We start from the raw sequence: 14,720 nt of genomic DNA, 5'->3' as shown, positions 1-14,720 counted from the left end.
AGTCGCGCTATTGTAACGTAACGGTTGAAGTAAAATACTAGTACTGAATACACAGTCATCAATCTGATGCTATCAAGGCTTCTAGTTAATAAGTAACATCAGAATACTTTGACTCCGGATGTATAACGTTATACATATAATGTATGTTCACGTGCGTGTGACGTGGCAAATAAAGTCACAAAGGTCGCGTTCTTGAAAAGTACACTGAGTTACAGGGCTGATTTTTTTTCTGCTGACATAATTTTCGTTTTCCTGGATGCCAGACCGATAGCCCGCTAGTCCCAGAGTTAGCCAATGATCAGGGCCTAACTGAGGGGACTGTGATATAATTTCCTTGGGACATGTTGGCCTTGGAGCCGAGGAACTGGCCTGAGTTGTCCCTGGAAACATTCTGGCACCCAGGCTAGCTGAGGGGGGCTGCGGTATAATTTCCTTGGGACATGTTGGCCTTGGAGCCGAGGAACTGGCCTGAGTAGGCCCTGGATGGAAACCAAGCTAAAGCTTCGTACGCACTGCGAACGGTTGTCTTCGGTACAAGGTAAATAAGATATATTTTTTTTTAGATTCAGAACAGTTTTGCTTTTAAACGTTTACGCCACACACATACATTTGAACGACTTACTAGCCACATTATTCGTAGGTCGTTTTACAATTTATACACCAAAAAACGGTTACTCAAGCAACTGGATATGGTTTTGGAAACGGTCAGACGTTTCAGCTAAGGCCACACCAAGTAAATTTTATGGATGACGTCCGCGCGCGCATTGATTTTGGCCTGTTCCTAGAAAAAAAACAAGAAATTCCACTTCCTGTAACTATGACCAAAGAGTCACGACAGTGCCGCAAATCTTCAGATTGACGTGAAACCCGTAACGCGAGAACAGGACAGGACGACAATTGCTGTTCCACCTGATTTATTGCTGTTTTGATGATGAATAAAAGACTTCTTGCTTATTACACTGTGTCACCTCATTCAATTTGTGTCCTTACATGTGTCATCTCTTAGTATATTTCTAATCTAGGCATCTTGTTTTTTAGGGCCTTTCTTGTTTTTTTTTCGCCCTCTCGCATTAGATATAGGGTCTCCAAAGGACGTCATCCATAAAATTTACTTGGTGAGGCCTAATGGCCAATCACTGACGAAAGCTAGTGGATACTACCTAAAACGTCTGACCGTTTCCAAAATCATATCCAGTTGCTTGAGTACATTTGACGTATCTTATTACCTGGATGTCTAACCTTCGGGGTTCGCGGAAAAGGCTGGGTAGCCTGCAGGCTAGCCTGGCAGGCTTTTGGGTTTACGGAAAAGGTGGGCAGGGCTAGGGATACTTTGCAGGCTATCCTTTCTGTGCCCTAAAGGGTGCGCATGGGGGCTTGGTCTCTGATAAATTTACTTGTCTTTACAGGTATGGGTGGGCTGTTTGGGGTGGTAATTACTGTTTAGCAACTCTAACCTTCGTCGACGTTTTACAATTGTGGAATTTTCAGATCGTCCTCAATCCACACTCGATTCCACTGTCTTTTGGATATATAAATGGAAAGACCTGTTTGCCCCACCCCTCCCCTTGAATTGGTTTAAAATAATCTGACATGTTTCTGTTGTTTTGTGCTGTAGGGAAGATCAGGTATGCAGGCGACAATCGCACGGTTACTTGGGCGATTCCAAACCAGCGCGGGGGACGCAGCACGAATCCGTCCGTCTAGCTCGACCACTAGTACCACCTTGGATGTAAAATTTGACATTTTCAGAAAACGCTTGTCCGAATCTTACGTCTCCAATCTGAACCACATCAAGCCTCTCGCTTGGCACGAAAAGTTCTCTCTTGATCTTTCTGACGTTCTTTTAGAACTTGAACTTGTCTCTTTAACACAAGATGGTGAGGATGAGTGTGAAAATCATCAGCCTCTGTCCTCTATCTTTGAGTTGTACAAAAAGATTCTGAAATCCCCACGATGTGTGTTGTTAGATGGTCCGTTGGGATCTGGAAAGTCCACGTTACTGTCAACAATTGCAGTGAACTGGGGACTGAACCAAAGACATTGGGCTGAGAGATTCGATTACGTTTTCTTTATACGTCTCCGAGAGGTTGAAGCGGGAGAAACCATTGAAGACATAGTTTTGAGCCAGTGTCTACAACCATCGCGACATGAGGGCACTGACCGAGAGGCCATTGACTTCCTCTTACACAGGAGTAAAGCTAGAATCCTGTTCGTACTCGACGGATACGACGAGCTTCGCGCAGACTGCAAGAAGAAGACAGATGCTATTCCGAATTTGCTGTCCGGGAAGATCTGCAAGAAGACTCATATCCTAGTCTCATCGCTGCCCTCTAGCGGAATAGAGGAGTACTGCAAGGTAGACCAACACGTGTCGGTGACTGGTATTTCGAAGGCCAACGTCGCGCCTTGCATAGAACGATATTTCAATGCGTGTTCGCGCCCAGAACTTGCCCTTGAACTTCAATCAGCTCTCCGTGACGCATACACCATACCTGACGACCTTCTAAAATCACCCATATTCCTCATGCTTCTTTGTTTGGTGTGGGAAGAATCGTCAAATAGGTACAGAGTGTTGTCCAACAGGATGACGCTGACCGGACTGTACAAAGAAATGGTGACTAGCGGCGTCACACGGTACTGCAGGTGGAAACACATCGACACGGTCGTACACGAAGACGACATACCACATGATATATCCGATAGTCTAAACACCATTGGCAAGACAGCGCTAGAAGGTCTAAGAACGCACAGAAATTACTTTGATGTGAACGAGGTGACATCCAATGGCCGGGATGTTGACTTATTCTTGAGGCTAGGAATGGTGTCGAGAGCATCCTCTGTTTCAAAACGCCATTCTCAGCGAGAGAGGATAAGTTTTAGCCACAAAACTATGCAAGAGTTTCTCGCAGCCAGGTATATGGCGGTCTCCCAAAGCTGTTCACAGTCAGACATACAAGCACTTATTCCCACCATAGATGCTTCGCTCGAGTACAGAACTTTGCTGCAATTTCTGTGTGGCTATAACGAACAAGCTACCGTCGTGGTGTTCCAGCAACTATGCAAACTGTACAAGACATTTCCTCGGGGGGTTTTTAGAGAGGACTATTACGACAGTACCCTTGTGGGGGAAACAGCAGTAACCTATAGAGACTACGTGATTATGTGCCTGTTCTGTTTGCGCGAGAGTCAATGCATGTATACCGTTGCCAAAATGATGTCCCCGGTGTTTCATTCCGTCAGCCTTCGCCTCAGCGCCTCCTGTCGACTTAGCACCGCACTGCAGCACCTTCTCCAGGTGGCGGGCAGTGACGTCAGGCAGCTGAAGATCTGCTTCCCAAATCCTGGGGACGACGCCGCCGCCAGCTACGTGACGTCATTACTGTCGCGCTCGTTCCCACGCCTCCAGCTGGACGTCAGACTGTTCCACTGCCAGGTGGGGGCGGACAGGATGGGGATTTTGGCGGCGAGGCTCAGAAGCGCCCCCTGTCTGATGACCTTGTACCTGGAGGGCACGCGACTCGACGACGAAGCCGCCGAGGCGCTGGCGCATGCGCTGTTCTACGTGCCCCTGCTAGAAGAGCTCGAACTCTCGAACAACCAGATCGGCGACTCGGGAATGACCGCCATCTCTAAGGAGATCCACAACGTGCCGAACTTGACCTTCCTCGGTGTCAACGACAACGACGCGGGGGACGCTTCCATCGTTGCAATGGCGACCAAACTGAAGCACGTCCCTCGTCTCCGGGAGTTGCGTTTTGGCGGGAACACCCTTTCGGGTTTGTGCCTTTGTCATGTTTACCCGAAGGAAAACATTTTGTTTTTGCTCTGTTTCTTCTTCTTCTTCTTCTCCAAACCAATAAGGTCAATGACCTGAGCCAGATGTCTGTCACCATGGTTTATACTAGTGTTGGGTTACACCATGTTGCAAGTTTATAGCAGGAGGGATTTGGACTCCTGTCTGACCATATACATATATGAATGTGTTTGAGTAAGACTTAACAGAGCAGACCATATACGAAGGTAAACATTAAGGCAAATGTTACCTTTCTAGTTTATAATGTCTGACCGTTTCCAAAATCATATCCAGTCGCTTGAGTAACTGTTTTCTTGGCGTACCTCATTACCTGGATGTCTAACCTTCACCGACGTAAAAAAATTAATGTCTCTTTCAGCGTCAGGGATCAGAACGTTCTTTGCAGTCATCCCTAAAATGCAGAACCTGGACACGTTGGACTTATCTTCGTCCAGTAGAGACCCCGCCAGAATGGACGCAAAGACGGTGACCTCTCTTGTTCAGGCCTTCCCGAGACTGCCTGCACTTGTTATACTCAAGTTACAGAACATAAGCATGAAGAAATCTCAACTGGAGAAGATCATGAAAGCTGCAGAGGAACGTACCATGCTTCATAAGATTTGGTGCGTACATTTTTACTTATTTGCAAAACAACATATTCTATAAAAAATACCTATATTTAGTTGATTTTAACTTCCGCTCTGCAATAAGCAAAATCCGAATCATACACTTTTTACCTTATTTCTATTTTTTTTTAGGTGCTCCAAGAACCTGGTTGCAGACGTGTCAAGAATCCGTATACAGTCTAGAATTACACTAAATTAGTAATCTGTTGCTATGGCAACTACTACTGATGTTGGATTACATCATGTTGCAATTTTATAGCAGGAGGGATTTAGACTCCTGTCTGACCATATATGTGAAGGTGTTTGAGTAAGACTTAACAGAGCAGACCATACGTGAAGGTAAACATTATGCACTTGCCTTGCAAATGTTGCCTTTCTAGTTAATTTTGTATTCATAACAATGTTTTTTTAGAAAAAAAAACACCTACTCCTGCGTCACAGTCGAATTACCTGGTTCAAACCTGTCCAACCGGCTTGTAGACAACGCGACTATACCATTCTAGTATGGGGGTTCATTTAAACAGCAGTCGTCGGTATTTTACTGGTAAACGTTTGTAATGTATCACAATGTTTTGTTTGTTTGATTCCATATATGAGCCTGTAACATACTAGTACACCTATCCGTGTATGCTGAAATGGGAGTGTACCAATAGAAATACAGTGACATAATATGATAATGCAACCGGCACCCCTCTGGTTGGTATACATATGGTATGGTCCAAGCCGTCCAGTGTAATATTATCATCTGCCATACATTGTACCTGTTACAATTGTTGTGTAATAAACTTGTAAAAGCAAGTTGTAACATGGTGACTGAGGTATCGGTGTTGAGGACAGTATGTGTCTGTTTCGGTGTAATATTGGTGTTGTTTCTGTGTACGGACTGGGACAGTGTGGTGTCTCTCGAAAGGTGGACCGACAAGTTGCTGCCAAACTTCGAACATGAACAGAAGATCGTCGGGGAGTCCACGAAGGAAGAGAACGTCAAAGGGACACATGTCGCGAGGTAGGGAAGTTTTGTCCTTTTTCTCTTTAGAAGATTACCTGTATGCGAAAGAATGTGTAAATATAGTTATGCAAAGGCTGTGGAAGACGAAATGCACTTTATCTATAACTCTTCGTTTCATAACAACGCTCAAAATGAGTTGACTATTCAAACCTCTACAATTTATCCCAATTTCTCTAAACTTACAGACAAACAAAAAACTATTCTCCTTTTAACTACTAGTACCTGCTTCTGACGTTGCGCCCTGCTTCAGTTGAATAGCCTGAAATGACCAGAACCAAATGACCTAAATTCAAAGTACCAACCAGCTTGTAGACAACTCGACTACACCATTAGTTTTCCACCGCTGTGTCTTGTACCTTTTCATAATGAGCATAAATAAAACAAAAACAATGCAACGGTGCTTGTTGTCGAACAGCAGGCATTTATCTCATTTGTATCATATATGAGCAGCCACTGTGGCCGAGTATGCCGGTCACGCATCGGACTTGTCAGCCACCAGCGGGCGTGCAGCAGGAGAGAGAAGGGCCCCTGACAATCTTCGGATTACGAAGCCAAGCCAAGAGAAGGTTATATATATGAGGCTACGGTGACCAATGAAAGAAGGTTTAACATTTTAGTAAATCAGTTAACTTTGCCTCTGCAATTTCTTCTTCTAGAACACCAACTAGCGACGGCCCTAGAGAGGACAACACCTCGGATGACTGCTCACCCCGCAAGAACTTTGTGTTCATGAAAGTTCACAAAGCCGGGTCTTCCACAACTACCCCCATTGTAGCACGGTAACGACATATATACTAGTATACAGCAACTCACTGACTACTAGTAAGTTGTGTGCACGAAAACATCTGTACATATTGTACGTCAAATATGGTGAAAGACATATGGCCGGAAATGTTACGATATGAGCCATGAAGTCAACGTACAACAGGCTGGTTTATAATTAAAACAATAGATTTTGAACTTCTAAGGAAACGAAGTTGCACTGTTACTTAAGAAACTAGGAAGAAAATGACTTTCTTCAACCGTTGAGGCCAAAATATGTCTTTGCTTGAGCATTTTGCAGTTGATTCAGAACCTAAAATCTTGTCTTTTTTGCAAATCAGAAAAAGATGGACAGGGTGAATCTGAGAAACAACAAATTAAATTATGCAGCAAGTTTAAACTGTAATTTCCAACACAACAAATTGGACTCCCCAAAATTTTCGACTGTACAACTCCAGTCTTTGTCAAGGAATGAGCAATCCACCGCTTCCGTGACGTCACGCAGATAACACACGTAACACAGTTTAAACTTGCTGCATAATGACTTCTACCAACACAGATGAATTTTCAAGATAACAGATTAAATTGGTGTGGCCTTAGCCTTAGGGCTGAATTCACTCTACTGTATAACTTTACTCTTTCCAGGTACGCTCTCAGACAGAACTGCACAGTGATGTTTCCACTAGCCAGGGGGACTCTCAGCTGGCCAAACCTTCCCAGAGTAGACGACTACATTCACAGACCTGACGAGGTAAAACCAATGTTACTTAGAACTATCATGAAAGTTCATCTGTGTTGGTAGTTACATGTTTAAAGTTAAAACTTTTGGTCCAACACAAAAAATTCTCTCACCTAGAGCTTTCGACCAGTCACTCTGGTCTTCTTCAGTAGACTGACCCAGTGAGGTTTGTCACGTGGCTTCTTTGAAGTGTGACGTCAACCCTGGGTCAACGGTGTCTGGTAGACGATGTCGGCCCCCGTCGCGGTTACGTCAGTGTTGACGTCACACTTCAAAGAAGCCACGTGACAAGCCTCACTGGGTCAGTCTACTGAGGAAGACCAGAGTGACTGTCGAAAGCTCTAAGTAAGAGAACTTATTTGTGTTGGATCTTAAGTTTTCACTCTAAACAATTAAAGGTCTTCATTCATTCATTCATTCATCCATCCATTCATTATTGTTCTACTTCTTTACTACCCAGAAGTACAGCGTTCTATTCCACCACACCGTGTACAACAAAGAGTGGATGGAGAGCAAGTTTCCCGCCAACACGGCGTACCTCGCAATCATACGGGAACCTTTCAGTCATCTCAAGTCTTGCTTCAACTATTACCGACTCGATCGCATCCTCCCGTTCAAGAACAAGACAAACCCTCTCAGGGAATTCCTGAGAAACCCAGCCAAGTACCATACAAGTGTAGTTCTTCAGGGTATACTTGTGGATAACACGAGGAACGCACAAGCTTTTGACATGGGGTATGTATATAAACCGAGGTGGAACTCAGGTTCTTTTGGATGCTGCACGGGGAACTAACTACAGGACTAGCAAGAACACACACAGGACACAGGAATTGCCGATACACACGCACGGGAGTCGTGGGGCTGGGACAATCTTTCTCTGCGACCTTCTCTCGGGCTCTCTCTGTCTCAGACTGTCCTCTCAACCCACAGAACACCCTGCTTTTATTATCGAATCACAGACAAAGCCACAGATTGCAAGTCAGACAATCGTCTGGCAAGGGGAACAATACAACATTTAGTACCTATATCCTATATGACATGTCCTTGATGTAGAAGGGATCAAAGCATCGAATTAGCATGGCCAGATTATCATACTGGCCACAATAACTTCAATAGCCGATGGCCTCTTGCAATATACATAAAAGTGTCCTTTTCAACCCCCTTGCAGGTACCCGATAGAGAAGGCAGAGAACATGGAGAGTGGACGGGCGTACATCCAACAGTTGGGCCGGGACTTCACGCTCGTTCTTATATTAGAATATCTGGATCATTCTTTGGTCATGCTTAAAAGGTGGGCTTATTACCGAGTAAAGAGACTCTTTTTACACAACCAAGTCTTTTATTCAGCCGCGACGTAAATATTGTACATTTGGGAATGCATCTATAGCAGCGACACCTGTACTGCAGTGCAATGTGGACTGGACCAGTCAGAATTGCCCTGAGGAAGGTGACAGACGGTTACCGAAACGTCGGCTGAATAAAAGCCTCGGTTGTGTAAAAAGAGTCTCTTTACTAAGTGTCTTACCAACCAGATGAAACTATTCACGGATGTGGGTTTATTATCTTCGCCAACAAGGTTTTGTTTTCAGTAGAGTTTGTCTGTCTGTCTGTGTATCTGTGAACAGCATAACTCAAGAGGGTATAAATAAAATCTAATAATATTTGGTGGGTGGATAGGGTAGCCCCAAATCTGAAAATGATCAGATTTTGGGCCCCCTGACGGCTTTCTTTGGTACTGCAGCAGAACTTTCGGTTTTGATATCTCATGATCTGGACATGTTAGGGTCACAAAATTCGGATGGTAGATAGCTCTTGGGCTGGTTTAACATACTTCCTGATAATGCTGACACTACTGTATAACAAACGCCTAAAACATTTTATGTCATATTCCCTATTTCTATAGGCTGATGTGCTGGGAGACAAGAGATATCCTGTATGCAACAGCACCTAGAAACAGCAAAACGTACCCCTACAAGTCTTACCAACCCACGGACGCAGAGAGGGAGACCCATCGGCAATGGAGTCAGGTGGACTACGCCATGTACGATCACTTTAACCAGGTAAGTCACCTGTCATCATCATTCATCAAGAGTTGGAGCGGACAAAGTTTGATCTCCAGAACTGCTTGTCGTTCATTGCGGAAATAAGTTCCAGGCCCTTCAAGCCTGTTTCAGTTTCTATAAGTTTCTTAAGTGTTATGTTTGGACGTCCAATCCTTCTCTTCGTATCAGGGTTCCAAAGTAGAGGCTTACTGGATTGTTCTTTGCTACGTACAACATGTAGCAGACTTGTGATAACTAAGAATTTCGCCTAAATTCTTTTTAGACCCTCTGGAGGAAGATCAAGGAACAAGGGCCAGACTTCTATGAGGAGTTGGCGTTCTTCCGTCAAGTCAACCAAGACGTCAACGACTTCTGCAGCAGGCAGGAGAACCATGGAAAAGGACAAGAACTACCAGCAACAAAACACTTTCCGAAGTCGCTATGGAGCAACGCCTTCGACTTCAACCACCATTCCTGCACCTTGCTTAGCATGGACTATTCCGGCATTGACACGTTTATAAGAGAAGCACAGGACCAACAAATGTTAAAGAAACCATGCGAACAACAAAAAGTCGTATCCAAACCGAACTTGTACTTTGTTCTTGACGGCCGTCCTGCTTTTAACACGCTGGGGGATGTCATGAACTACAAAGCCAAGAAAGATACAAAACCTCTGAATCGCGAACAGGCAAAAATAATAGAAATGCTGAAAAAGTCTTTCCAGAAATGCAAGAAAAAACAGGAAGGAATGGAGGACTTTCATCACGAAGTTGCTGGGAAGTTCAAAGTTAAATCTTACGAAATACCGGAGGAAATGTTGGGCCTTCCGGAGAAAGCTGCATGGAAATTATGACACCATAATTTCAGGGAGAAAGCAATGGAAGACACGCGTCGTATTTCTTTTAAACAAGACTCGGGAAGCTAGAAATTCTTTTTTAATGCAGAAAAAGCCCTCCAATTTGACGTTTTGCCTAGGATCTCATGGAATAGTTTCATCAAAGAGACTTTTTTTACACAACCGAGGGTTTTATACACAGCCAACATTTTGGTGACCGTCTGTCACCTTCCTCAGGGCAATTCTGACTCGTTCACATTGTACAGCATATATATGTAAATACTTTGCGTTTGGGAACGCATCTATAATCATCACGTGTACAGCCGTGTCCTGCATTATATCATAAAATCAAATATTTACAAACACAATTTTATGTAACAGAATTTGCAGGTTCACATGATACATAATGGTACTAATATAATACATAAAATTCTTTAGTAATCTTTACATATAATTCTTATATACAGTTTCGCTGACAAATACAATTGGCCAGCAATATGCAACATTTCAGTGTTATAAACAAAAGCAATAGAAAGAGCAGCAAAACAGTTGAGAATATCCGTTATATATTACTTTTCCTATTTTCTGAAATGATTTGCTGTATGCACGAGTAAATGTAATCATCATTTTTCTTCCAAATCAATCAAATGACGTACTAAACGTTTAATACCAGCTTAAAGCCTTGCCTTCGATCACCAGAGTTACTTGTATCAACCAAGGATTGAGGTGTTAAACAATCTCACATTTTCTTAGAACTATCGTAGAGTGGAACTCGCTGTCACCAAGTACAGTATGGGCATTATCATTAGATAGCTTTAAACAATGTACGCCTGCATTTAGATGTATATATGTGCAGATGTAACAGGTTGTTCGGTGTAATGCTAGTCTGCTGTATATCTACATGTAGTTTAAGACCTTATGAAAGTCGCTGTACTTTTGTTGTTTCAATAAAGTTCACTGTATAGCCAGCTGCGGCCGCGTCACGTGTCTATGAAACCGGTGTGTTATACCGATGGGCGGTTTTGTACAGATAAAGATACTTTTCTTTATATTCTTTCAGAGCAGTTTGGAACTAGTTTTCTAGTATTCTATGCTAGGCTGTGTATCTGACAATCCGCGGCCGGATTTTCAAAATCGGACCGGTGTTTGAAAGAAGTGTGGATCTGTTCTATCTTTCTCAGGACTTCCTTGAAGTTTGGTCGCTCTAACGGGCTGGCCAGCCAACACTGCTTCATCACACTGTTGTACCTGTGTCAAAGACAAAAGAAAAAAAAGAATGGAAGTGTACCCTTTTTTTTTTTGCTTTCGCTTTCTTTCTTTACGTTTTGCTGGTTCGGCTTGTGTTGAACCAAGGCTTCAAACTTTGTACACAAATACACACATTGCATTATCTTAGTGGACTCCAGGAAAACTAGTGATTGCTTTCACTAATAGGGATCTTAATACACCAAACCAAATATAGAAACGCTGCCGAAACTAGAAAGGTAACGTTTTCAAACCAAATGCATACCTTCGCATTTGGTCTGCTCTGTCAATTCTTACTCAAAACACATTGAATTTATATATATGGTGACAGAGTCTAAATCCCTCCTACTACAAAATTGCAACATGATGTAACCCCGGGACACGAGTGACCATAGTGACAGACGTCTGGTTCAGGTCATTGACCTTGTTTGTTTGGAGAAGAAGAAGAAACTGAGCAAAAACAGCATATTTTCCTTCTGCGAAGGTAAACATAAACATGACCTTACAGCATGATGGGGCATTTGTTGGGCCGGTCCATGCGGTAACCTTCCCTCAGCTGTTGTACAACAGACAGCCCAGGAGTACCGGGGTACGGAGTCTGCCCAGCCGCGAAAATCTCCCACAGGACGATCCCGTAAGACCACTGCACAGAAAATGAATGAAAGAAAAGAAAGAAATGAGTACCTTTATTGCACATTTTTGCACCTTTGGGCTAAGCAAAGGTCACATGATTACAATCATATACATGTATACATAACTGTTACATCTAATGTATTCTAGTCTTTTCGACTTCCTCTCGCTTCTTAGTAATTGTATAAATGTATGAGTCAGAATTCATGACTCTAGCATGATATCACAACCGGAAATTCTGGTGCAGTACAAACGGAAGCCGCCGGGGGCCAAAAATCTAATTATTTCTAGCTCTCATCAAGACCTACCCACCTACCAAGTTTCATGACAATACCTATAAAGCTTCTTGACTTATGCTGTTCACAAACAGACAGACAAACGAACAAACACTACTCAACACCAAAACATAATCTTCTTTTCGAAGGTAACAAGGAACTTACTATGTCTGTCTTGGTATCAAATATGTAGGTGTCGTGGCTTTCCGGCGCCATCCATTTGCAAGGTAGCTTCACCTGAGGAGGGGTGTAAGGGTGTCGTCCGGTCTTCATTTTTTTCAGAAGCAGCACAAACAAACAACAAAAACAAACAAACAAACAAGAGGGTAGACAAGGGAGAGAGAGGAGGCAAATGTTACAAATGAGTGATTCTTATAAGCTGGAAACATTAGTTTTAATAAAAGGCAGCTAAGTATAAACTGTGGATCGTGGATAGGTAAAACATTTAACCCCCCCTCTCGTTTTATAAATAGTTCTTATGGATAAAGCAGAGGTTAAGCGACACGTTGCCATGACAACGCGTATGGGCGCATGCGTACTGTGCCCAGCCCGTCTACGTTGCCATGGCAACGACTAGATGGCAAGGTTACCCATAATTCCATTGTTACCCAGCGTTCTCCATTTTTCTCGGCATGCGAAGCAATTTGTCACATATGGCGTATTTTTTTTGTTAGTTCACCAAATTTTTTTGTATCACGCTATGAAAACGTACATGTACCTCCCAGCTCTGTATTCTGTAGTAGCCCTTTTCATGGACGTCTCTGCAAAGCCCGAAGTCTGCTACTTTCACCCTCAAGTTTTCGTCCAACCTATGTTCGAAAACACAGAGTTGCATTAACAGAATGTTACTATAACGTAAGTCGCTCAATTTTTAGGCGCACTACTAGAGGATAATGTACTGAGTTCGCCTGTTCCTGACATATGGCTGTCCTGTTTTTTATTATACCTGGGTCGCGATAACTTTCGGGTGTTCGGGCCCGTGTGATAACTAGCGGTATCACACGGAGTTCTAAGACTTTATCACACTGTGCATTTCTCATACAGACACGCCGAAAACAAAACCTTTGCACACGTAGGTAAAATGTGATTAGAACCCCTAATCTTCTGGTCGAGACGCAGATCTGATATACTTTTTATTTCATTTTTTTATATTCCAACATGTAATCGCAAGACGTGGTGACGGCACACTTAACTTATATTAATGCCGCCACCAACACAGGGGAAAATACAATAAATACTCATTTTCACCTAAGCGAAGTGAGGAAATTAGTGTAAAGTGCCGGGTGGCATGTCAGGACTCAAACCCGGGACCTCTTGATCTTGGTTCCGAGTCCAGCACTCTGCCGTTACGCCACACGACCCCACCACTTGATATACAAACTTACATGCAGTTTCTCGCTGCCAGGTCCCGATGTACGATATCGTTGTCAGACAGATGCGGAATACACCGTGTTGTATTTTATTTATATCATACCCAGCCAAGAAAACGCGCTCTTTAGTGCGAAATGAGCCAAAATTTGGTGACCCTAAACGAAAAAATGTAACTAAAAAAATCAATTCTATTCGAAGCCCTAACCTTCTGGTCGAGACGCAGACTTGGCATCATGTGTACTTACATACAGTTTCTCGCTGCCAGGTCGCGATGTACGATATCGTTGTCAGACAGATACGCCATGCCGCGGGCGATGTCTAAGCATAGGCGGAGATTCTCCAAAAGAGGCAACGTCTGTGTGTTAACAAAGAAAGACCGTTACTAGAGGGCTAACCAAAGTTATATCACTTCTTCCCAAACACACCAGCTACCAGCTACGTTTCATTCTATCATCCTTGCTGGTATCTTGTATCTAGCAAATATTGCAGTCTCGGACTAAAGTGTTTTAAGATAATATTTATGTTTACCGAAGGAAAACATATTGTTTTTGCACAGTTTCTTCCTCTCCAAACAATGATCTCAATGACCTGAACCAATGTTGTGTCTGTTAACATGGTAACTAGTGTTGGGTTACATCATGTTGCAATTTTATAGCAGGAGGGATTTAGACTCCTGTCTGACCATATATATGAATGTGTTTGAGTAAGAATTAACAGAGCAGACCATATGGAAAGGTAAACATTATGCATTTGCCTTGCAAATGTTACCTTTCTAGTTAATATACTATCAATTCAAAAAAAAGCTTCCTTGTAACTGAACTAGGCTTCACCTGTTTACTGATGAGATATTTGCGCAGATCGCCGTGCTTCATGTAGGGTAGAACGATCATGGCTTGGTTGCCATGGATACAGATGCCGGTCAGCTCCAGAACGTTGTCATGGTTAAACTTGATCATGCGCAGTCCCTCTTGCAGTAGGGACACCATCTCTCCAGGCGCAGCGGTATCTGTGAGGTTAAGCGAAAATAAGATGAGTTAGAAGAAACTCAGACCGGGGGCGCCATTAACTTTCTGCAACTTTTGACCGTTTGTTCACGTGGTCTATCTGCATAAAGCGACGTCACATAAGCGGCGGATTGCTCATTCCTGGACAAACACTGTTCAGTATTTGGGTAAGTCTCAATGGACAATTGTATCAGGTTTCATTTTTTACTTTGCTACAAAAGAAAAGTGTTTTTGTAGCGTATTAGAAAAAGACAATGTGTCAAAATCAACAGCAAACATAGCTGTAGCGATAGAAATAAAAAAACTGTAGCGTTAAAAATATAGCATAACAAACGAAAAAAACTGTAGCGTTAAAATGTAGCGTTAGAAATGAAAAACGGTAGCGTTAG

The 14,720-nt window shown here is 43.0% G+C and overlaps 3 protein-coding genes across 5 annotated transcripts; 2 read left to right on the top strand and 1 right to left on the bottom strand.

Annotated features, from left to right (window-relative positions):
- The first annotated feature begins 1,627 nt into the window (after window positions 1-1,627).
- On the top strand, window positions 1,628-4,953 carry LOC109478049 (NACHT, LRR and PYD domains-containing protein 12-like). Its single transcript, XM_019779506.1, has 3 exons — window positions 1,628-3,776; window positions 4,173-4,416; window positions 4,552-4,953. The coding sequence occupies exons 1-3, from the start codon at window positions 1,628-1,630 to the stop codon at window positions 4,616-4,618; spliced, it is 2,460 nt and encodes an 819-aa protein (XP_019635065.1). The 3' UTR covers window positions 4,619-4,953.
- Window positions 4,954-5,209: 256 nt separating this feature from the next.
- LOC109478117 (galactosylceramide sulfotransferase-like) lies at window positions 5,210-10,861 on the top strand. Its single transcript, XM_019779604.1, has 7 exons — window positions 5,210-5,425; window positions 6,085-6,207; window positions 6,836-6,941; window positions 7,390-7,664; window positions 8,098-8,220; window positions 8,833-8,989; window positions 9,255-10,861. Exons 1-7 carry the CDS (start codon window positions 5,226-5,228, stop codon window positions 9,822-9,824), a joined length of 1,554 nt encoding a protein of 517 aa, XP_019635163.1. The 5' UTR covers window positions 5,210-5,225; the 3' UTR covers window positions 9,825-10,861.
- Window positions 10,862-10,890: 29 nt separating this feature from the next.
- Window positions 10,891-14,328, bottom strand: LOC109478119 (hepatocyte growth factor receptor-like). Of its 3 annotated transcripts, none has more exons than XM_019779606.1 (6): window positions 14,158-14,328; window positions 13,573-13,682; window positions 12,669-12,765; window positions 12,122-12,193; window positions 11,558-11,694; window positions 10,891-11,054 (listed from the first exon to the last, which is right to left on the bottom strand). In XM_019779606.1, exons 1-6 carry the CDS (start codon window positions 14,311-14,313, stop codon window positions 10,895-10,897), a joined length of 732 nt encoding a protein of 243 aa, XP_019635165.1. In that variant the 5' UTR covers window positions 14,314-14,328; the 3' UTR covers window positions 10,891-10,894. The 3 variants fall into 3 exon arrangements, with proteins under 3 accessions (XP_019635165.1, XP_019635164.1, XP_019635166.1); XM_019779605.1 differs by having other exon boundaries at window positions 12,122-12,223; window positions 12,675-12,765; XM_019779607.1 differs by having other exon boundaries at window positions 12,675-12,765.
- Between the last annotated feature and the right edge of the window lie 392 nt (window positions 14,329-14,720).

The sequence above is a fragment of the Branchiostoma belcheri genome, unplaced genomic scaffold (assembly GCF_001625305.1).
Source record: "Branchiostoma belcheri isolate BF01 breed outbred unplaced genomic scaffold, Haploidv18h27 scaffold42, whole genome shotgun sequence".
Classification (NCBI taxonomy): domain Eukaryota; kingdom Metazoa; phylum Chordata; class Leptocardii; order Amphioxiformes; family Branchiostomatidae; genus Branchiostoma; species Branchiostoma belcheri.
Note: the sequence above shows the minus strand (reverse complement) of the source record. Positions and strands in the feature narration are given on the sequence as shown.